The 25,400-nt window shown below is 38.0% G+C and overlaps 1 protein-coding gene across 1 annotated transcript in view; it reads left to right on the forward strand.

Annotated features, from left to right (window-relative positions):
- The window catches only part of LOC124775135 (serine protease snake-like), a 264,861-nt gene that overhangs the window by 224,642 nt on the left and 14,819 nt on the right, over window positions 1-25,400 (forward strand). Inside the window, exon 7 of the mRNA XM_047249975.1 lies at window positions 14,308-14,474. Coding sequence (XP_047105931.1) covers window positions 14,308-14,474 — 167 coding nt within the window. The remainder of the gene's footprint in view (window positions 1-14,307; window positions 14,475-25,400) is intronic.

Genomic DNA, 25,400 nt, shown 5'->3' on the forward strand with positions numbered 1-25,400 from the left:
GGGATGCACTGGCTCCATCTGCCGGGAGGAAACCATGTGTTGGTGTTGATGAAGCCCCAACTGCCAGGGTAGGTGGGCACAACAAGGCCGGATCGAACCCCCAGAATGGTTAGGGCCAATGAAGGGTCATCAGGCCAATAGACTGAGGAGGAGGAGGCCCTGTGCCCATCCTGGGATGCAACTGTTTCAAATGACATGCCCCAAGTTAATCTTTGGTGTGAACCAAAGAAGATGTAGTGACGGCACTGGCTGTGGACAAGGGCTGGAAACCAATGATGGTGTGACGTTCGCCTGCTTTATTTCTTAATTGATAGTCCTTGGTGTCAATGTACTATATTGTTATAATGGTTGAAAAATGGGGGCGGGGGGGGGGGGGGGGGAGGGAAGGGGGGTGGAAGTTAAACACTGTCTACTGTAAATGATGTAGCTGACACTTGCACAGTTGCGTTCCACAGTTCTTTACTTTCAGTTCGAAACCCCCAGTATTACATAGTTATATGGCCAGTTCACTATTGGTTAACTTTTGATAAGCCTCATTAATGCTGGCAAACATCAGCATCCTGCTACAGTAGTTTGCTGTTGAACATCTATGAGCAGTAAATACCTAACCACACAGTTCACTATTTCTCAAATAAATTGAACAGACACTGCTATCATTTTAACACATGACCTATTTATGTTACACAAATTCCACTGTTATTTTAATGCATTATAGTTACGCTAACTGATATGGACTTCACATCTCATAATTGGCTGTGGACTGACTGTCTTGGGACAAGAAATTGGGCCTTTATACATCCTCACAATAATAGGCACTGGAACTACACATCATCCAATGTTTAAGTTACAGAAATTACAATTAAAACATAACTCATTCAATTAACTGAGTACCTCAAAAACTTCCTTCTTTTCAATACTTTCTTCTACCACATAGGTCAGGCCAAATCATTTGTTTAAATAATGAAATTAACCGATATAGTTATGCAAACAATGCTTTTGACAAACCTGGTAATTATTTTGGAATTTATTAAGGGCTTGCTTTGCTAATATGTTTTTAAATGGAACCAAATAAATACTGTAAGAATCCTGGTAGTTCTTCTTCCAAATGTTTATAATTATTACTGAATTTGTATTTGTTGGTAAGTCACAATAGAATCTAAGTCATGAAACAATTACTGATTTCACACTTTAACAAAAGATATTAACTAGGAATTGTCAAAATAAATGAGGAATTAATTACATACACAAAACTAAGCACAAAGTTAGATCTGGTGCTATATTTCTTGAGACTGAGAGCCAACCTTTCTCTTTTATAAAAATGCAGATTATACTCCTTTATGTTAATGGTAATTAGTCAAAAATGAAAAAATGAATTTAAGGTGGCAGATAGCAAAACAACAGAGGAAGTAAACAGATCCCAGCTTGCTTCATCACAGTGGCACTGTCCAAACACCCTGGCTCAGACTGGTGCACGAGGCATGAACAGTGACAACACCAGTGCCACTGAGGGACACCTGCCTGGCAGCAAGAAGTTGAGTACCGTCTATGTATGATGTCCTTGCAAGATCTTGGCAGGACTCTTGGTCCCAATTGGTGGCACTCTGTAAGAGTTTTTTAAAAAGTAAGGGAATCTCCTTGGTTGGGAAATCTTCTATATACTTGTGCATCTGCATCTTAAACATTTGGACAAGGCATCCTGCTTCACTCTTTGACTGTGAATGAAGGGAAGCTCCATGATGACGCAAATGCCATTATGTGTATGAAAGTCCATGTGCTGTGAACTGAGGACCACAGTCCAAAACCAGGGTGTGAGGTGTGCCATGGAACTTCAGTTACACAAATTAAACTCAGAAAATGAGTACAGAGTGACATTTATTACAACATTAACATTACATTATGTAATATGTTACAACCTGTCATGAAAAAACCTTCATAGAAAATATAATACAATTAGGTTCCAGAGCAAGAACAGTTTATGGTTGACAAGTCATTACAGAAAGACATTAAGGATCATGATGCTTCAACTTCACTTACACTCAAAAGCAACACATCACAGATTCCCTGACACTCATTTCCAGACATACAAGTATCCCTTTCACAGTGATAATAACAACACTGTAATACTAACAAGGCAGATAAGCCCACAGTTATTCCAACACAGATTTTAGTGTGAACCTTTTGTATGTTCCCAGTCATTCTATGTCTACTTATCTCTATATTAAAATTATCTACACTGGACCCCCTGCATTCTTACTTGAAAAGATTCACTTCATACCAGTAATAATATTACTAACATCTGAAACGAACAATAGCATTATAGAAATCCAAAACTGCAATCTAATTCATTCACTTATAAATTTAAAAGCACATTAATTTAGGACATAAAGATATATATATATAAAAAAACATTAATATAACTTGTGAAGGTCAGCAAAGTGGCTCATTCAGTTGCATCTTTTGTCACCAGAATGGTGCATTTCCACTCATCTAACTGTCATTACTTGTTTGGGCCTTTCTGTTTACTGCCCACACAGATGACAGGCAGCTGTCATACCTAAAGTTCATCTGAAACAGAGATGCTGTACAAAACAGCTCCTGCTGCCCAGAAAACTGTGATATCTGACCTGGGTGGCAATTTCGGAGGGGGGAGGGGGGGGGGAGGGGTGTTACAAATTCATATTCTTTAGGAAAAACCCCTGTTTCACAAAGTGCCTAGCACACAGCACACGTTGGTCTATTGATTATTCATATGATCTTGAAACTCATTCCTGTTGGTTTTTGAACATTTTTGAACACATTCTAAGCTGATTTCTGAACAAATCATAAATTGATTTTTGAATGCATGCATAGAGTATGTGTATAGAGGAGAATCCTCATCGCATCTAGTAATAAACTTTCCTGCAGACAAAAGGGGATGGGGCTACACGAGCTGACCAGAGTGAATCCAAACAGATGAATCCCAATCACTGTCTGATTTTGTGTTTGATTGGGTTTGCAAATGATCAGCATTGTTATAATTACTACTGAAATCTATAGATTCAGGTGACCAGAGTGTAAATAATACTGGTTTTATGTACCCTACGTTTAATTTTATGTCACACAAAACAGCAAGTTATTAGCTAATAGGCAACACAGAGTGCAAATTTTCTGAAGAGTTCGTGTTCTCCTGATTACAAATAATGCCATCCAGTACTAATCATGAGTTTTTTTTAGAGGGGCAGGATGTCAAACCAGCAGAATGGGAGCAGGAGAGGCAACACAGGACAATTTGATTTCCACTGTCCTGAATATAGTTTGATGGCATCCTTTACAAAATATACATGTTTCAATTCCTTAGAGTAAAATACAGTAATGTGCGATAGAAGAATCCTGTGTGAAGAGCTGTGGCAATCCACTTTGGCACACTTAAGACCAAATAACATGCCTTAAATTTTATTGAAAACATATGTTCTATGCATCAGACTCTTGAAAAAGATGTGTGCTACAAAAGGAATAAATTTTTGAAAATTCGATTTATTTTTTATTTTTGTTATGTCCTATCTCAAACACTCGAGGGAGGGGAGGCCGTCACTGTCTAGTGCTGCCCTGGTTCGAAAATATCGTAGATCTGGGGCTGATGCACAGAGCAGTATGGGTTATAGTGAGGAACTGAGTAGTCTCCACACGACCCATATTTGCATTTAGTAATTTTGCTGTTTCCTTTTCAGTTAATGCTCTCACGTCAAATGAAAACAAAATGGATTCAAGTGAATTGAAATTTATTCACATAATTACGGAAGGCTAAAATATGTTATTAGTTTCAGATTTTATTTTATTTTTGTTATTAGTTTCAGATTTTATTTTATTTTTATCTTTCTGACAGACAAACATTAATTGCCTTGCAGAACAGTGAAGTTAATTTTGTCAGTTTGCTAGAGAAATTTGGCTTTTATTAATCTTTTCCACTGAGGTAGTAATGTATTTTAAACAAAGTGTTTAATTCCACACTATTGGCTAGTTTCAACTGTTTGCTGCATTTAAAGTGCACATTTTCATCTTCTAGCATGTACGGCATTATGTCATAATAAAGAACCAAATATGAGATAATGTAGTACTGGTGCTCCAAGAAAATTTACATCCTGAAAACCACACTGAAAAGCTTAATACCAGGTTGAGGCTTACTTCATTGGGAATCTGGACATACAGTTGTGCACTGTAAGTATGCACTTTAACTGTGCACATTTTGGTATGGTTCATGAAATTCCAATGCTCTTGGAGTATCCTCTGACTTCTTGTTTCTTTTATGACATAATGAAAGATCTTTAAATGTTTTACACGTACAAACATAAGGGCTTCCTACGTCATCGTAGCTGTGCAAGTGCAATGGCACCTGTTATCTGGCTCTCTCTGGCAGCTGCTGAAATGAACCTATTTCTAACAGGTTGCAAGAAAATATTGTGAATGGTGGTTTGAAAAGTGTTACTTTCAAAGTAAATTTCCCTTTACACAAGTTGAATTATGTGCGAGAATGTATGATGAACTTCTTAAATCACAGAATGTCTGACCCTCATTTAAAAATGAACTCTTTGATGATGAGCCATTTAGAAGAATTTCGAGCCCAGGAGACCAAACACTTCTCTCATTACTAAAAATTTTACAGTCACATTTGTGTGATATATCTTGAAGTGTAACACGCGTGAAAAAGGTAAACATTATATAATAATAATAATAATAAAGATTTTATTGTCTTTAGGCCATTACAGCAATTGACAATGTCAAATGAAGTTACAATTTATAATACAGTGTGATAAGGTATTGACTACTGAAATATTTTAGCTTATATTACAATAAATGTACAGTGGGTCATCTGTTGGATTACTGCATTTTACAGTTGAAGAATTCATTGATATCATAGAACGGGTGGGCAATAAACCATTCATGCAATCTTTCTTTGAACGTATGTTCAGGATGATCCTGTATAGCATGTGGCAGGTTATTAAATAGTTTGTGCCCTGTGACTTCATAGCTATTTATTGATTTTGATAGTCTATGGTAAGGCGTGTATATGTGTTTGATGCTTCTTGTGTTGTAACAATGTACATTTTCTCTATGTTTCACATCTTGTAGGTTCTTCTTCGTAAAGATTAAGACATTGTATATATAGAGGTTTATTACTGTCATAATTTTTTGTTTAGTAAATACGGGTTTGCAGTGAGCCTTAAGTGAAGAATTTGTAATTATCCTAATGGCTTTCTTCTGCAATAATAGGATGTCATGTATATGACTACAGTTACCCCACAAGATAATGCCATAGGATATTATACTTTGGAAAAAATGCAAAATAAGCTGATCTGATGTATGTTTCAGGTACACAATTTCTGAGTTGTCTCAATAAATAAATTACTCTAGATAGCTTACTACTAATATAGTTTACATGTTGGCCCCAGCACAAATTTTCGTCTAAATAAACAACCAGGAATTTAACAGAACTAGGTTCATCAGATAGTGGCTTGTCTCTTAGAGTGAAGATTATCTGCTGAGTTTTATTTTCATTTAGCAGGAAACCATTTGCTCTGAACCAATATGCTGCATGAGTGAGTGTATTAACAGCACAGGTTTTAAGATCAGTAAGATTGTTACTGCTATGAAGAAAAGTCGTATCATCTGCATACAATACAGTGGTGGATCTAATAAACGAGGGGAGGTCATTGATCATTATTAGAAACAGGAAGGGCCCCAGTACAGATCCCTGAGGCACACCTACTTTAACATTTTCTATGTTTGACATTTCCTTACCAACACAAACTAACTGTTTACGGTTGTTGAGATAAGCTTTTAATAGTCTGAGACTGTTTCCTTTGATGCCATAGAATTCTAATTTCTCTAGTAGTGGCGTGTGCTCAACACAGTCGAAGGCCTTGCTTAGGTCACAGAATGAGACCTGAGCAATGCCTTTGTTCTCAAAAACTTTGAGGATGTAACTGACTATCGTGTCGATTGCATCAATGGTTGACAGATTCTTCCTAAACCCGTATTGTGTAGCATTAATTATTCCTAGATTCTCAAAGTGAGATGATAATTGTTGGTACATAATGCATTCTATTACCTCGGAGAATGCGGGTACTATTTAAATAGGCCTGTAACTAGATGGAGAGTCTTTATCTCCCTTTTTGTATACTGGGACGATCCTAGGCAGTTTTAACTCATCAGGAAAATATCCCTCAAGTAAGCACTTGTTTATGCAATGGGTTAAAGGGTACAGAATGCAATCACACACTTTTTTAGCAGGTTGCATGATATGCCATATATATCTAAGCTATCAGATGATTTCAGTTGTTTTATGACCCCTTGTACATATCTAGACGATACTTTGGAGAAGGTTAGCATGCTTGTATTTAGTGACTGTCTACCCCAATTTTGGGAGAGTAACTCTGATGGACTAATGTCTGGTTTGATAATTGCGTCTCCTATTTCTTTCACTGAATTAATAAAAAACTCATTGAGTGTTTGTGGTGGGATATTAATTTTGTCTTTTTTAGTATCTAGTAGTTTAGTATTTAGTATCTAGTATTTAGTAGTTTTTTTAGTATTGGTGGAATTATGTATGCTGTTGGCATTGTAGGTTTTTTTTGGCTTGCAGGATGGCTTTTTTGTATTCATTCCTGCAGTCCACATTGGCTGATTTGGCACAGTCAGACTTCATACTATTGTATATGTTGTACAGTAACAAAACTTGTTTCTTAAGTTCTGTCAGCTGTTTAGTGTACCATTTATTTTGTCTGTTTTGAGATCTGGATTTGTGGCTGCTGTCCATTATTTTGATTTTCTTTATGGGAATGCTATGGTTAAATAGGGTCAAGAATGCATTAAAAAATTGATCAAATATTGTTTTGGTTGGCAGGTCATTACTTGATGTGTAATGTCCATGTGAAAGCTTAGCTTCTCTTGCAGCTTATTAACCTTAGAGACCAATATTATCTTGTAGCAACATTATGTATATTAATTTAAACCATTAACTTTTCCTTTTGTGTGTTCACACTACTTAACAGTGACATTGCTATTGGCTGACTACATCAAGTGTCCTATGCTCTGAATATCCACTTCATCGGCTATTGAGATCACATGACATGAGCTATGACTGGCTTACAAAAGTGCATCGCAATCTCGATTTCAGTGCTTCATAAAGTAAAATGGTTCAAATGGCTCTGAGCACTAAAGTTTCGAACGCTTGGAACATTTTTTGTTTTAACTAAGGTGTTTGACTGTGTTGATCTCACAATATTGCTCCAGAAGTTGGACCATTACGGAATAAGGGGAGCAGCTCACAATTCGTTCACCTCTTTAGCAACAGGCAGCAAAAGGTAATTATTCACAATGTTGATAACAGCTGTGATGTGGGATCTGAGTGGGGTACTGTCAAGTGGGGGGGCACCCCAGGGATCAGTGTTGGGGCCGCTCCTGTTCCTTATTTATATAAATGATATGCCATCTTGTATTACGGGTAACTCTAAAATATTTCTGTTTGCTGATGACACTAGCTTGGTAGTAAAGGATGTTGTGTGCAACTCGGTTTCAAATAGTGCAGTACATGACCTCAGTTCATGGTTTGTAGAAAATAAACTAACCTTAAAACACAGTAAGTCTCAATTTTTACAGTTTCTAACACACAATTCAACAAAACCTGACATTTTAATCTCACAGAACGGGCATATGATTTGTGAAACTGAACAGTTCAAATTTCTAGGTGTTCACATAGATAGTAAGCTGTCGTGGAAAGCCCACATTCAGGATCTTGTTCAAAGACTTAATACTGCCATTTTTACTATTCGAATGGTATCAAAAGTGAGTGATACTTCGACATGTAAATTAGTCTACTTTGCTTATTTTCATTCACTTATGTCATATGGTATTATGTTTTGGGGTAACTCTTTCCATTCTAGAAGGATATTTTTGGCTTAGAAACAGGTGGTTCGGGCAATAAGTGGTATGAGTTCACGAACCTCTTGTCGACCTCTGTTCACGAGTCTGGGTATTTTGACATTGGCCTCTCAATATGTATATTCCTTATTGTCGTTTCTTGTTACCAATATTAGTTTATTCCCAGGAATAAGCAGCTTTCACTCGGTTAATACTCGGCATAAATCAAACCTCCATTTGGATCGGACTTCCTTAACTCTTGTTCAAAAAGGTGAGCAATACACTGCTGCATCCATTTTCAATAAGCTGCCACTCAAATTCAAAAATCTTAGCAGTAATCCACGTGCTTTCAAATAAAAACTGAAGAGTTTCCACATGGGTCACTCCTTCTATTATGGCGAGGAGTTCCTTGAAAAATTAAGCTGATTCTTATTGTATTGCTGATAGCATTTACTTATTTATTGACTGACTTTTTTTGGGTTCATGAACATTTATTTTTATCTGTTATTACTTTTATGTTGTAAGTTCATGTACTGACACGTTCAATGACCTTGGAGATTTGCTCCCCAGTTTGGTCCTACGGAACTTGACGTGTAAATAAATAAATCTTCATCTACATCCTCTCCCATTTCCATAATATTGTCCTCAAGTACATTGCCCTTGTATAGACCCTCACTATACTCCTTCCACCTTTCTGCTTTCTCTTCTTTGCTTAGAACCTGGTTTCCATCTGAGCTCTTGATATTCATACAAGTGGTTCTCTTTTCTCCAAAGGTCTCTTTAATTTTCCTGTAGGCAGTATCTATCTTACCCCTAGTGAGATAAGCCTCTACATCCCTACATTTGTCCTCTAGCCATCCCTGCTTAGCCATTTTGCACTTCCTGTCAATCTCATTTTTGAGACGTTTGTATTCCTTTTTGCCTGCTTCATTTATTGCATTTTTATATTTTCTCCTTTCATCAATTAAATTCAATATTTCTTCTGTTACCCAAGGATTTCTACTAGCCCTCGTCTTTTTACCTACTTGATCCTCTGCTGCCTTCACTACTTCATCCTTCAGAGCTACCCATTCTTCTTCTACTGTATTTCTTTCCCCCATTCCTGTCAATTGTTCCCTTATGGTCTTCCTGAAACTCTGTACAACCTCTGGTTTAGTCAGTTTATCCAGGTCCCATCTCGTTAAATTCCCACCTTTTTGCAGTTTCTTCAGTTTTAATCTACAGTTCATAACCAACAGATTGTAGTCAGAGTCCACATCTGTCCCTGGAAATGTCTTACAATTTAAAACTTGGTTCCTAAATCTCTGTCTTACCATTATATAAACTATCTGATACCTTCTAGTATCTCCAAGGTTCTTCCATGTACACAACCTTCTTTTATGACTTTTGAACCAAGTGTTAGCTATGATTAAGTAATGCTCTGTGCAAAATTCTACCAGACAGCTTCGTCTTTCATTTCTTACCCCCAATCCATATTCACCTAATAAGTTTCCTTCTCTCCCTTTTCCTACTCTCGAATTCCAGTCACCCACGACTATTAAATTTTTGTCTCCCTTCACTACCTGAATAATTTCTTTTATCTCATCATACATTTCATCAATTTCTTCATCATCTGCAGAGATAGTTGGCATATAAACTTGTACTGCTGTAGTAGGTATGGGCTTCGTGTCTATCTTGGCCACAGTAATGCGTTCACTATGCTGTTTATAGTAGCTTACCCGCACTCCTATTGTTTTATTCATTATTAAACCTATTCCTGCATTACCTCTATTTGATTTTGTATTTATAACCCTGTATTCACCTGGCCAAAAGTGTTGTTCCTCCTGCCAGTGAACTTCACTAATTCCCACTATATCTAACTTTAACCTATCATTTTTCCTTTTTAAATTTTCTAACCTATCTGCCTGATTAAGGGATCTGACATTCCACGCTCCAATCCTTAGAATGCCAGTTTTCTTTCTCCTGATAACGACGTCCTCTTGAGTAGTCCCCACCCAAAGATTCGAATGTGGATTATTTTACCTCCGGAATATTTTACCCAAGAGGACGCCATCATCACTTAACCATACAGTAAAGCTGCATGCCCTTGGGAAAAATTATGGCTGTAGTTTCCCCTTGCTTTCAGCTGTTCACAGTACCAGCACAGCTAGGCCGTTTTGGTTAGAGTTACAAGGCCAGATCAGTCAATCATCCAGACTGTTGCCCCTGAAACTACTGAAAAGGCTGCTGCCCCTCTTAAGGAACCACATGTTTGTCTGGCCTGTAAACAGATACCCCTCTGTTACGGTACGACCATCTGTATTGCCGAGGCACGCAAGCCTCCCCACCAACGGCAAGCTCCATGGTTCATGGGTAGGGGGGGGGGGGAGGGGGTTAAGAGGCATAAGATATAAAAAAGAAGAACTTTTTATATCTTCTTTTTCTCTTCTTGTTGTTGGCACCAAGTTTTGTGTTGAGGGGTACATTCTTGCAGCTGAAATTTTGATTTTACATTGTGGGTTCTTGATGACTGAATAACTTATGAAGATTTGTGTGTATACTTATTTCATTTTATCCCATTGTTCTATATTACACTGACTTCACAAGCTCAACTTTCATAAATCTTTCAATTACATTGTTATTGAGAAGATTAGCAAAATGCTTATGTTTCCATGAGAGGCATGCCCACTACTCTTAACAGTCTGCGGTATTCACAATATTCCAAAGAGTTAACAAAGCAAAAGAGCTTACAAACTTTCTTAACAAAAGAAGAATCTTCACTAAAATATATCATTATTTTGTAAATGAACCCAGAAATAAATTTAATAATTGTTGTTAGATTGTACAACTAATAATATGAATTTTAAGTATGCCAGAATTTCGAATTTGAAATATTTCTATAACAAGAATAAATTTTAACTGTTAGTACACATCGATTGTAACAAATTACTTTCTTTCTATACATTTTAGCCTGAAATATAATACACCATGCACAAAACCATATGAAGTTCATTCAGTTAAACAGATGTTATAATTTTCACCTATACAAGATTCGATAGCATACATAGTATCGGTTATTTCTATAAAAAAAGGTAATTCTGGAGGAAGGTGTCCCATTACAAGCTCCACTGTCAAATGACTCCTTCCTGGGTTTTTAACGAAACATCAGTCATTTGCAGTAATAAAGAACAACACTCAAGTACAAATACCTGAAACATAGATTTGTTACTAGTACCAACCAACATAACTAAAACAAGAGGGATGGCATTTATTCACTTGTTACATGCAGTAGTTATTGATTAGAATGTTAACAAAACACAACAAACTTGAGGTCACAGCACTGTTCAAATGTTGACATGTGATTAAACATAATTCGGCTTTCAAATGTAACCAGGGAATGGGAACAGTATAAATAATACAGAAATTCTCACTGCTGCCACAATGTCATCAATTCATTGCAGACTCCACAAGAGCCCATTCCACAGAATTTCAAAATAGCACACAGTCTCCTGATCTGCTCTTCAGGATGCACTACACCTGACTGCCCAAGCACTTGTCATTGCCATCTGCATCAGTTTGCAACATCTTATGGATAACCACTTAGTGCTTCTATCAAACAGAACCCCACAGAAACCCACACAAGTCCATATAGGCTTGTGCTCACTGCACAAGAAATCGTCTGATGGGAACATTTTGGGAGAACAATTGAATTATCCATGAAGTTAGAAGGTGTAGCAAAACCATCACAAAAGAATTTGGTAAAACCAAGCTGGACGGCTCCCAGATCTTGATAAGAGTTCAAAGTAGAGTGAAAATGTTCAGTTAGCTTTAAATGTTCAGAAATGCAAAATGGTGCACCTCAAAATAGGAAAGTATGGAGTATCCTATGCAAACAAGTCAGTGAGTCACAATTAGAACCAGTTTAGTCATACAAATAATTGATTCTAACAACTGGTAGGGATATGAAATAGATCAGCTGCGTAGACTGTCATAGGTAAACCATGTGGCAGACTTTGGTTCATTGGTAGACTACTAAAGAAATACAGTGAGTCCACAAAGATGATAGCTTATAATACACGCATGTGCCCTAGTTTATAACACTTCCCAACTGTGTGTGACCCACACTAAATAGAACTAACAAGAGATATTGAACATACGCTAATAAGGACTGTATGAATGGTCACTGTTGTTTTCTTTTCTTTCCCATTTTTCTGTTTAGCCATGGAAAAGCAGCATGGAAATGCTGAAAGAAATGATCTAGCAAGCACTTGAAGACAGACATAAACTATCCCACAAAAGACTAATTATAAGTTTCAGGAACCTGCTTTAAGTGTTCTACCTAGAAATATACAACTGCCTGTGTGTAATGTAAGGCAAAGGCAACGACTTAACTATAGAGGACTGGTGTGAGCTGCACAGAAACAGGTAATAGAAAACAGTTGCTCTCTTTTTCTAGTCCTTGCCCTTTTTCTTGTAAAAGTACACACACACAAATTTACATGCTCATGGTAGTGGTGAGACTGATAATTGAATATCAATTACTGAAAGCAGTGTTCTGGGTAGATGGAGGTGAGAAGGGGCAGGGTAGGACATGTGAGGCAAGGAGGTTGTAGCATGGTTGTATGAGGCAGGACTTTCATCAAATGACTCAGGACTTTCATCAAATGACTCAGTGCCTGTAGAATAAGATGAAAGTAGATCAGAGGCTAGAGCATATAAGGGATAGAGAGAAAAAAAGGGGGAGAGAGGAGGGGCAGGAAGGTGAGGAATGGAAAGTAAGGTGGTGATGAAAAGGGAAGGAGAGGTGTAGACAGGTGAGAGAAGGGAAAAGCTAAGATGAGACAGTGGGAAACAGGTTAGTGGAGGTTTAGGAGAGGGGGATTGCAAGAATACAGGATTTTCTAGACACACAGTTCCCAAATATGTAGTTCAGAGAAACCTGTTCTGGAAGGAATATCCAAATGCCACATACAATGAAGTAGTTTTTAGTCATTTGTGTTATGGTTTGCAGCATGTTCAGCAACTGGATAGTCACATTTGCAGTTGGCTGCAATTTGTCAGTGGCAACTCATGCAAGTAGACGGTTATCTGTTTCATTATTATGCTCATAGAATATTCTGCACAGTAATTGCGACATAGCTGGCACATCACATGGCAGCTCTCATGCATCACCCTGTCTTTTACAGTGTTGGAAATGCTTCTGACTTAACTGCAATGGTTGGAAGTAGTGGGATACTTTCCATCTTGTTGTGCAGGTACTGAGTCATTAATCTTACCTGTATTTGAGGGTACACAAACTGCTCCAACAACTGACCCATTCTCTGTTTGTTTCTCAAAGAAGAATCGTCCAACAATCCTGTCATGCATTAGCCCGCACCAGACATTTAGTTTAGGGCAATCACGAACATGTTCAATGACAATGTGCAGATTTTTCAAACCCCAAATCTGAACATTATGTCTATTAACACTTCCTAATAGATGAAAGGTTGCCTCATCTGAGAATAAACATTTTTCCAGGAAGCTGGCATCCATATCAATACGCTGCAGCATATCCACAGCAAATTGTTGTCGGTGTGGTTTGTCGTTTGGTGTCACATGTTGCAGAATTCCCGCTTTGTAAGCACACATAAGAAGACACTGGTGAACTACATGATTCAATGTTGACTGAGGTACATCAAATTGCCTAGATGCTTGACGAATTGACTTACGTGGGCTTCTGAGAAATGTTTGTCTGATGTCATCCACTGTCTCTTCTGAAACTCCATAATGTGCACCGCGAGAATGTTTCAGAACACTTCCTGTTGCCAGAAACTTCCATTCCTTAATTGTTTTAACAACAGGTGGATCACATTCATACACATGATAATAATTTCTTTGCACATTAATCAGCGATTTTGTTTCTCCTTGCACACGCTGCTGTGGAGTCACCATTTTAAATTCATGCGACCATGCTGTACTCTGGCAACGATACTTGGCACTTCTGACATGGGAATATAAATTCTTTGAGATTCTCTACAACGTGGTGCATTTTTCACTGTTATATCTACTGTGGTTTTCCTGTACTAGGTCCTTGAAGTCAGGGAGGTTTGAGTGGGACACCCTGTATTTTGTCAACTGTTGTGTGTGTTCTCCTGCCACTGTTTGGTGAGAAGATTTTTTTTGTCTATCCATTTATATTTTCAAAAACTGATTATTTTTATTGATATTTTTAGTCTGTATTATGCAGTTAATCCACACACATACCTAGCTATAACTATCTAGTTTGAATACTGACACTACCATTTCCTTCACACTTAAATGATGTTTAATTATAAAACAAATCTTTTGATCTCTCATGTTGACCAGTGTAAGTAATATGTTAAAAGCCACACCTAAAAGTAAAGTCTTACTGTCTGATATTGTTTTCATTTCTGTTGGTGTTCTATGTTGCAGCTGGAAAAACAAGTGACACTTTGCGGAAAGTTGTTCTTGATATAATAGATAATGAAATGTGCAATAACTTATGGAAAAGTCTTCGCAAGCTCACAAGTCTGCCTCGTGGAATTGCACCATCAATGATGTGTGCTGGGGTCCTTACAGGTGGCAAAGACACTTGTCAGGTATGCTATTGTAATGTGCTATACTACTGCAGGTAATCTATTATATCTGCACTGTGTAATAGATCTGTTAACATAGTTAGCACTTCAATGAATAAAAAACAAATTCAGGGTGACAGTTTTCTGTGCATAGTTCTCATACGCATGTGTAGTATTTGGTTCAATGGGTGAACAACTGTCACTGATTATACATGAAAACCTCTTGCAGATGACTAAAGGAAACAACAACTATCTACTAAACAGACATTGTAGAGGTTCCACTTCTCGCAGTTGTTTGTATGCATTTATTTAATTATGCATGATTACATTGCTGTGGTACCTCATATCAAGAAAATTATTAATTAGAGCAAGATGTATACACCCTGGGACAACTGGGAAAAAGCTGGGAATTTTTTAGTGTTCTAGTTTTTGGTTAACATTTTGTAATTTTGACTTGTAAGAACTATACTGTAACGTCTATCAACAGCAAAATGTGTTAAAGGCTTTATGACAAAGACTCTACAATACTTCATAACAACACTGCTTAAGAATGAACATAATGTCACAATTGTTAGCATTAGGTTCATTTGAGCACTTTCCAGCAGGCTCATGCACATCCTTAGTTTAGTTGTGTATGAGCAGTTTCCTGCTTCTGGTTATTTTAAGTGTGGATGTTAGTGATTTTGCTGTTTTCTCTTCACTTAAAGTTCACACGTCAAATGAAAACAAAATGGATTTCTTTGGCTTGGGCTATCAAGTGAATTAAAATACTTCCACATAATTATGGAAGGCTAAAATTGTTATTAGCTTGTTTTATGATTTAACTTTATTATCACATTTTTGGCTGTGGAATTAAGCACCTTACAGAACAATGAAGTTATTTATGTCAGTTCGCTAAAAAAAATTGGCTTTTATTAACCTTTTCCACAGAGGTAGTCAATTTATTTGAAATGAAGTGTTTTAGTCCAAACTGTTAGCTAGTTTCAACTGTTTGCTGAATTTCAAATGCACTTTTTCATCTTCTGGCACATATAGCATTAACCTTCTGATAGGCGCATCATCTAGTCAGACAAGGACGGTTGCGCGTATCTTACAGATACCACTTGTTGTTAATAAACTTTATGTCTTTTTAAACATTAATTTTTTATCATAAAAGTAATATTAGGTATTATTCACAGGTTATACAAACAGGAGCAAGGTAAAAAATTTATTTAGAAATAAAGTTATGTTTCAAAACACACATTTTCTTCCCACAGCTTCTCGAGATACTGATACTTACTTTCCGTGTACAAATGTCAAATTTATACAGGATTATGCTTGAAATTTTGGTTTCTCAATATTCTAAAGTTATTTACAAGTTGAAATACAATCAATGCAAACACTTCTTGTATGATGTAACCAAAACATACCATCTATATCTCACACATTTGAAACGAGTGATTATTTAGAAGCTGAAATGCAATCACTGCAAACATTTCTTGAATGTTGTAAACAAACCATCCACATACTTCACATTTGAAACAGGTGATTCTCGTTTTCTTACTGACTAAACACGGCCTACATCTTTTCTTCAGAGGCTCCAGAGATTGATCTTCCTCTCCTCTTCTTTGTTGCTGTTGCTGCTCACCTTCTGTGTGCAACAAATTTAAAACTTTTGTGCGGAGGTCTCTAGCCAGTTTAGCACTTCTCCGTTTTACATGTTCCTGCACAAGTTCATTCAAAATATATCTGAGATATTTTCTTCTCTTGAGATTATTGCTTGTGTTGCCTCTCCAGATTATAAATGACTTTATGACAGCAACATTCATCATCAAAAGAAACACCACCAGAGGCCATCGCTTTGTGTTTCTCACAGCATTGAAAGACCCACGAAGTTCGTTGACAGTGTCAACACCTCCTTTTGTGTGATTATAAAAAGTTATAATTTCTGGTTTCTTGAGATCACCTAGATATCAACAAAACATTCTTGCACTTTTTTGTCATGTATGAAACAAGTGTTGTCTCTTTGCTGAAACCAAACAGACTTGAGCAGGGTTGCAGTGAATTCTGGAGGAATTTGGGGCTTATTTTTTCGTAACTTGGCAACGTATGAAATTTTTTTTATGCCAATTCCTTTACCAAATTGTAATCCGTAAACCAACTGTCAACCATCATATTTCTCCCACTGTAGATGATGGGTGCTGCTAACCTTTTCACAACATCAGAAGGTTTATTGCTTACACTAAATGGACCTTCTGGTTGCATTCCAGTGTATATTATATGTATAAAATAGCCGAGAGTTGGCTAAAGCATAAATTTTTATGCCATATTTGCTTGGTTTTTGGCATTATTGTATGAAACCACGTCTACCTCAAACAGCCTCGAGTTTTTCATCAACTGTGACATTTTTACCAAGTGAATAGCACTTTTGGCAGTTCACAATGAATTCTTCTTAAATAATTCTTATAGGAGCAAGGCGGTCAGTTTTTCTTCATTCTTCTCTTGTTTCCACAGCATCAAAATGAATAGATCACATTAAGAACTGAAATCTTTCTATACTCATGACGGTTAGGAAGTCATCCATCCACCATAAGTCATTGAGATTCAGACGATTCGTGTGGTACAACCTAGCGAGATAAAGCAGCCTGAATAAGGCTTTCACTTCCACTGTGTCTGTCTGTTGATCGTCCCTTGAACGAGAATAGTTATCTTGTATTGTAATAATCAATTTGGTTATATTTTCTACAATACATTGAATCCTTGTGTAAGATAGGAGGCACTTCCAAGAATCTAGAATATTAGTCATGTTTTTCGCAGGTCTGATTACTCCGGGCAGATGAAGTAAAATATTTGGTTTTCCTTGCCTTCGCCTGTTCTTTTTTTTTTTATCCCAAACCTTGACTTTTTTTCCCTTTGAACAGCTTTAAATGTTGATTTGGTGCTCTCATCTTTGTCACCTTCTGAGCTGAACTGAGCATTCATTTCCGTATCAGAATCATTATCTCTTTCCGATATGTGCTCGTCTTCATCACTGTCATTGTCCTCTATAAAACTGTTGTCCTGATCATATTAATCGTCGGTGTCGTGCAGAATTGCATTTAGACAGCTTCAACATCCAAAGGATTGTTTAAATTATAGTACCTAAGAAATAAATATGAAATGAAACTGAATAAATAACATGATGGAAGCATTGAAGGTCACGCGTATCTGACATACGATTTAACTTAATTTCATTGTCGATTTGAGACACATATAAATTCATGATGTACGCTACTTTAAATTACTAATAAGCATTAAACATTTAGCAATAAATAATGGAAAATGTAAAGTTAAAAACTTAAATGGAGGGTTGCGTGTATTACTCAGATACGAAACACTTGTTATTAGCTTGCTGTTTACCGTAGCGGGCAGCGGTCAGGACTGAAGTAGGGTGGGGTCAAATGAGGAGGCTAGAACAAAGGGGGGATTTCCTTCCCTCCTGCTTTCCAAGGAAAGGTAACAAACATTGTCGCTGCGTATCTGACACATTTGCCCACCAATTGGAAGGTTAAGCCATGATAAAGAACCTAACATGAGAAAATACAATAGTGGCACTCCAAGAAAATTTACGTCCCAAAAACCACTCTGAAAAGCTTAATATCTGATTAGGGCCTCCTCCATTGTGAATTTGGACATACGAATGTCCACTTACATTGGAATTATGCATTTTAGTGTGGTTTACCAAATTCTGATGCTTCTGAAACAGCCTCTGATGTCCTGTTTCTTTTATGACATAATGTGAGTTTGTATGAACATATGGGCTTCCTAAGGCATCGTAGCTATGGAAGCGCAGTAATGCCTGTTTTCTGATGCTCTCTGGCAGCTGCTAAAATGAACCTGTTTCTAACAGGCCGCAGGCAAATATTACGAATGTTAGTTTGAGAAGCATTAGTTTCAAAGTAAATATCCTTTACGCAAGATGGATTATGTTACGTCTGAGAATGTTGGATGAATTTCTTAATTCTCAGAGCATTTGACTCTAATTTAAAACATCACTTTAAGAACCAGCTGCTTAGAAGAATTTCGAGCCCAGAGAACCACACATTTATTAATTATCTAAAATTTTTGTGATACATTTGTGTGATGTATCTTAAAGTGTAACACACACAAAAAATGACCAATATTATATATGCACTATATGTACATCATGTATATTACCATAAACTTTTCCTATTTGTGTTCGCGCTACTTAACAATAATGTTGTATTGACTGACAACATCATGTTGCCTGAGCTCTGAATATTGACAGACTGTGGAATATCTGCTGTCATCGGCTGGTGATATCACATGACATGAGCTATGATTGGCCTAAAACAGCACATCATAATCTTGATTTCAATGCTTCGGAAACTAATGTGCTGTGTTTGGTGGAATTCGAATTTATACTTTTGTAACACAAAAATATGTAGCGTTTTTTTCCGTGTTCTGTTTTCTAAAGTACCAGAAAGTTCTACACCGGTGTATAAAACCTTAACCATTCATAAGATTGATAAATTTTACAGCCCCGAAGGAAAGTATACTGTAACTTTACATGGAAAATGTGTATTTTTAACCAGGAAATCTGGGATTTTTTTTCCTTGTACACATATACACCCTGTAGAGGAAAATAAGAACCATTCTTACCAGTCTTCAGAAAAGAGAAGCACAAACAGAAGGTAGTGGAAATACTATCTTCTTGTACCAGAAATTCCTCTTTCTGATGAGACAGTGAGTAATTGGTGGGATAAAAATACTCATAGATCTGGAGGGAAATTTCCTGGAACACCTAAAATTCATTATTGACGATTAAAATTGATACCGTGGAAACAGAATGAAAAAAGTAAAGTGTACTACATTCTTGGATATACAGGTTATTAGCATTTTACTGCACCATAAAAAATTGGGAGGTGTAATCCAATCTGTATTTTGCATCCAAGGAAAGATTACACAGCAGGTTTCTCATTTTGACACTGCATTTAAATGTTGATTGTTTCTGAAAAGATCGTGTTATATGTCGTGTGCAGGAAGAAGAAAAATATAGCATGTGATGGAATTAAAATTCAACAGTATCAGGATTGTGGTTTATCAAGACTACAGTTTGTTGATTGACTACAATGCCTCTTGCACTGGTAAGGGTCCTGTGACTACCGTGCAAATATGAAATCATGGTTTCATGAGGGGCCAAACTCAACACCCTGTACAACTAGCATCTGAGGGAATAGATGTACTGTTCACTCAGGGATGCAGGAGCCTCCATTGATGTTACATACCTTGATTCAGGATATGGGCTTGTTCATAGCAAGATACATATCCACACAGACAGAGTAATGATGATTGATGCAGTACAGACTGTCAACATGGTGACCATTGTTGCAGCTTTTCTTGATACAGCAGCAGAGAGGCAGACTGATAGTGATGTTGCCTACAACAAACCATGACACAGTGTGGCACCACATTTCTGTGTGTAGCATCACAAAAAATATATCCATGCATGGAGGCTCTAAGAAGAGTGAATATTACCAGATAGCATTTGCCATTGTCATATACACTGATCAGCTACAACATTATGATCACCTACCTAATAGCTGGTATGTTCACAATCACCACAGATAACAGTGGTGACGCATCCTGACATGGAAGTGATGTGGGCTTGGTAGGTCACTAGAGGGAGTTGGCATCACATCTGCACACACAGGTCACCTAAGTACCATAAATTTCGGGGGGGGGGGGGGGGGGGGATATGTGACGCCACGTTCAATGATTTCAATGATGTATTCGGTTGGGTTCAGACCTGGTGAGCTGGGAAGCCAGCGTGTCAATTAGAACTTGCCACTTTGTTCCTCAGGCAATTCCATCACACTCTGGGCCTTGTGGTGTGGTGCATTATCTTGTTGAAAAGTGTCACTGCCATTAGGAAACATTATCTACCTGAAGGGGTGAATGTGGTCTGCAATCAGTGTATGATACTTCTTGGCAGTCATGGTGCCTTACAAGAGCTCCACTGGACCTGTGGATGCCCACGTTAATATTCCCCAGAGTGTAATGAAACTGCTGCCAGCTTGTCTCTGTCCCGGAGTATAGTTGCCAAGGAGCTGTTCCCTGAAAGATGACAGATTCGTGCCCTCCCATCAGCATGATGAAGAAGGCATCAGGATTCAACTGCCACTGCCAACATTCAGTGCTGATGGTCACATGCCCATTTCAGTTGTAGCTGCCATTGTTGTGATGTTTGCAGTGTCACAAGTATGGGTCTTAGGCTGCGGAGGCCCATTATTAGGAGAGTTCGGTGCACTGTGTGTTCAGGCACACTTGTACTCTGTCCAGCATTAAAGTCTGACATTAGGTCTTCCACTGTTCACCACCTGTCCTGTTTTACCAATCTGTTCAGCCTATGACATCTGACTTCTTTAATGACGGGTGGCCACCCAACCCCATGAAGCCTGGACATGGTTTCATCTCGGTTTTGCCATGTGTTGAAGATACTCATTACAGCACTCTTCAAACACCAGACAAGTCATACAGTTTGTGAAATGCTCCTGCCAAGCCTTCAGGCTATCACAACCTGCCCTTAGTAAAACTCGGATAGATTGCATGCCTTCCCCATCGTACACAAAGTGCATGAAATTGCTCACGCTTCGCATATATCATCTGAAAGATGGGTGCCACGACTCTTGATGCTAGATTTCTAATTTTTCAGTTAAAATGTGGACATATTGGAACAATGTTTGTTCCATTTTAGGAGAAACAAAGATGATTTTTTGCGTCAGTCTGTGACCACAGATGAAACTTGGGTGCACTGCTATATCCCAGAGACAAAAGAACAGTCAAAGCAGTGGGAAACATGCTGATTCTCCACCACCAAAGAAAGCAAAGACAATTCTTTCAGCGGGAAAGGTCATGGCATCAGTGTTCTGGGATGTGAAGAGGATTCTGTTTGTAGATTATCTCCACCACTGGATAAACAATTACTAGAGAATACTATACTAACCTCCTGGACAAATTGCAACAAAAGGTACGCCAAACAAGGCCAGATATAGCAAGGAAGAAATTCATCTTCCATCAAGACAATGCATGCCCACACGTGCCGTTGCCATGGAAAAATTACATGAACTAAGGTATAAATTGTTGCCCACCCACCTTATTCACCTGATACGGCTCCATCAGACTTCCATCTCTTTCCAAAACTAAAAATTTTTCTTGGTGGACGAAGATTCACTTCAAATGAAGAATTGATAGCTGGAGTTGGCAACTATTTTGGAGGCCTGGAGGAAACTAATTTTCAAGATAGGATCAAGGCACTGGAACATCGTTGCACCAAGTGGATTATTCTACAAGGAGACTACATTGAAAAATAAAAAAAGTTTCAGTTATGTAAGTACTTTTTTTCTATTACATTCTGAGAACTTTTAAAACCACCCTCATAATACATGACCCTGTATGAGTAGATATTGTTGGAAGTTCAAATGGTTCAAATGGCTCTGAACACTATGGGACTTAATTTCTGAGGTCATCAGTCCCCTAGAACTTAGAACTACTTAAACCTAACTAACCTAAGGACGTCACACACATCCATGCCCGAGGCAGGATTCACACCTGCGACCGTAGCGGTCGCGCGGTTCCAGACTGTAGCGCCTAGAACCACTCAGCCTCCCCGGCCGGCATTGGAAGTTCAACAAGGCTTTTCACAGATGGTGTTGTGGTATACATAGAAGTCATGACCTCAAAAAATTGTAGCAAAATGCAAGAAGACATGCATAGAGTTAACATTTGGTGGAGGGAGTGGAAATTGGCCCTCAGCATAAACAATATAATGTACTGCAAATACATATACAGATGATTACAAAACTGCAGAACAGTCACTGGAAGCACTTACTTCCATGAAATACCTAGGAATACGCATATGGGGCAATTTAAAGTGGAAATACCACATAAAATTAATCACAGGTAAGGTAGATGCCAGACTGTGATTCATTTGAAGACTCACAAAGAGTCCATCAACAGAGGGAGTAGCTTACAAAACACTTGTTCGGCCAGTACTTGAATAATGTTCATAAGTATGGGGTCCATACCAGATGGGACCAGTGTAGGAATCAGAGAAGATCCGAAGAAGAACAGCACAGTCTGTTACAGGATAATTTAGTAAGTGAGAAAATGTCATGCACATACTCAGCCAATGCCATTGGCAGATACTGTAAGAGAGGTGTTCTACAACATGCTGTTGTCTACCATTCAAGTTTTAAGTACATATGTTCCTAGAAGATTTCACCATTATATGACTTCTTCCTATGTGGAGCATCTCTCACAAAAACACAATCAAGATTGTTAATGGAACACCATCTTGCATTACTGCTACAGATACAGCATACACTGTTTGTTTGTGAATTTTTTTCATGAGCTTCAAACTGGAGCGACTTATTTTCACTTACCTGTGTGTTTACTAGCTCAGTTTTTTTAATTTCTTGTGTGTTTGTGTGCTTACTAGGCATGGTCGAGTGTCCCAATAATTGTGCAGGGCAGAGTTTTGCTGTCTTTGGAATGGATAGGTACTGTGATTTTTGTGTTCATATGCAAGTAGAGTTGGTGACCATTTGCTCACATCTCCAGATGGTGTTGGCTTCGGTTGCACAGCTACTGCCAATGGGCATCACCGTGGGGGACTGGGTGTAGTGATCTGAGGCATGTCCACCATGGCCCATGGGTCCCCTGATTGGTCTATTACAGTGGCTGCCCGGAGTACTACCCTCACTGAGGATGTTGCCTCACTCATGGTCTACCGGCAGGTCATTCCAAAGTATGGCAGGCAGTGAGAGACTTTTTGGGTGGCCAATCACAGGGCCTCCCTGACGAGCAGGTTTTCGGCACTGTCTCTTGCTGATGAAGTCGTGTGCCAGATGCTCTAGCTCGCCTTGTTCAAGAGCAAGCCTCTTGGCCTGTAAAGTTTGGGCATTTACAGAGGATGGGAATACTGATAGTTGGGAGCTCCAACATAAAGTGTGTGATGAGGTCCATTAGGGATATGGCTGCCAAGGAGGGGAAGGAATCCAGTGTGCTCTCAGTGTGCAGACAAGGAGCAGTCATTCCAGATGGGGAAAGGTTGCTTTTGGATGCCTTAAAGAGCACAGGGTGCAGCCAACTGCTGGTGGTAGCTCATGCCGGTGGTAGCTCATGCCAGTACTAATAATGTACATCACTTTGGAGTGGAAGAGATCCTCTCTGGATTTAGGCAACTAGCTGAAATGGTAAAGACTGCCAGTTTTGCTTGGGAGGTGAAGGTGGAGCTCACCATCTGCAGCACTATCAACACAACTGACAGCAATTCTTTGGTACAAAGACCAGAACCAGAGGCTCAGAAGGTACTGCAACTTTGTAGGATACCTCGACTTGCACCCTAGGGTTGTTGGTGTCTGGGTTCGCATGACAGGTTAGGGGTCCACTACTCAGGAGGCAGCTAAATGGACGTGGGCGCTTTGTGGAGAGGAATGGGAAGTGTTTCAGGTTAGAGGGTCTAGAGAAAGAATAGAAAAGGTGTCAGTCAAAGAGGATGGAAGTCAAACACAGGAAAGTAGATCTATCAACTATCAGCATTGTAGTTTCAAACTGTCATAGCTAAGCTGGAAAAGGACCAGAGCTCCAGGCACTAATACAAAGTGCTGAAGTTCAAATGGTTATAGGTACTGAAAGATGGATAAAGCCAGAAATAAGTTCAGCATTAATTCTTGCAAGGGACCTAACAATGTTCAGATGGGATGGATTAAATGCAGTTGGTGGTCATAGTTTTTAACTTCTAGTGAAATTGAAATAGATGGTTCCCATGAGCTAATATGAATAGGGGTGATTGCAGTTGTGATGTATATTGCTATTGTAAATTACCTTTAGTACAAGTATGTAATATAAAGTGCATCATTTTGCTTACATCTAGACGTTATACATATAATAGGCTACACAGTAAAAAAATACAATAGCTTGCACAGGATGAACAGAAAGCTAAATGACTTACATCAGAGTTAAAATACATTTTTGTGAATCATATATTGTACATGAGTGCTTTTAAGTAGTTTAGTTTCTTATGTAATGTGTAATTCTAGTTTCTCTTAAACCTATGAGGATGTGGTGCAAAAAGTGTACATCAAGTATGTGGAGATTCATATTTGACCCTGTTTGTCATTTATATATTTTAAGTATTTATTGGCACTTTTAAACAAAAGATAGGAATTAAATTTATGAATTATTTATTAATTAAAGGATTTTCATAGAAATAAACACCATGAAGCATACAAATTCATTATTTCTTAATTTTTACATAAAGTCTACAAAATAATCATTTTAACAACTCTTAAGGTTACATATTTTTTAAAATCTACAAAACCATACAATCTCATCAGTAATTTGGATTTGTTTGCTAAGTATTTATGAGATAAATCTTCTTTGAACACAAAATGAACAATAAACTTTTGACATAAGCTGTTAATCATCTCTTGCCATAGCACATTGTTAGCCAAATGGAACAGTGTGTTCTTGACAAATGAACTTCACAAACATGAGGTGTCTTATGATGTCTAGCATAGGGACACTTGGCATCTTTTTTGTACACCATAGATTCCAACAGTCAATTCTTGTGAAAGTTCTCCACTAAATTCTCTGAGTCTCTTATGAAAACTGCTTGGCAGTTGAGGTGTTCCTTGTTGGGCACTCAAGTGTTCACTTACGAGCACCTGGCCTAGTGTTTTTATGAAATTATGATACTTTCAGTTTTTATTGTTATTTGATCACTGAACTACAGCAGCATTTATGCTGGCCGTATTCAGTATTTTGAGTTGCGTCTTAAATCATAAGTCTCAGCTTATCTGCAATGTCAACTCCACCTTTTGTAAAATTATAAAACATGTTTATCTCTTGTCAGTTGATAAATTTCAGCATTGTGGTGAAGACTAGACATGAGAAAAACAGCTTTGT

The sequence above is a fragment of the Schistocerca piceifrons genome, chromosome 2 (genome assembly GCF_021461385.2).
Source record: "Schistocerca piceifrons isolate TAMUIC-IGC-003096 chromosome 2, iqSchPice1.1, whole genome shotgun sequence".
Classification (NCBI taxonomy): Eukaryota; Metazoa; Arthropoda; class Insecta; order Orthoptera; family Acrididae; genus Schistocerca; species Schistocerca piceifrons.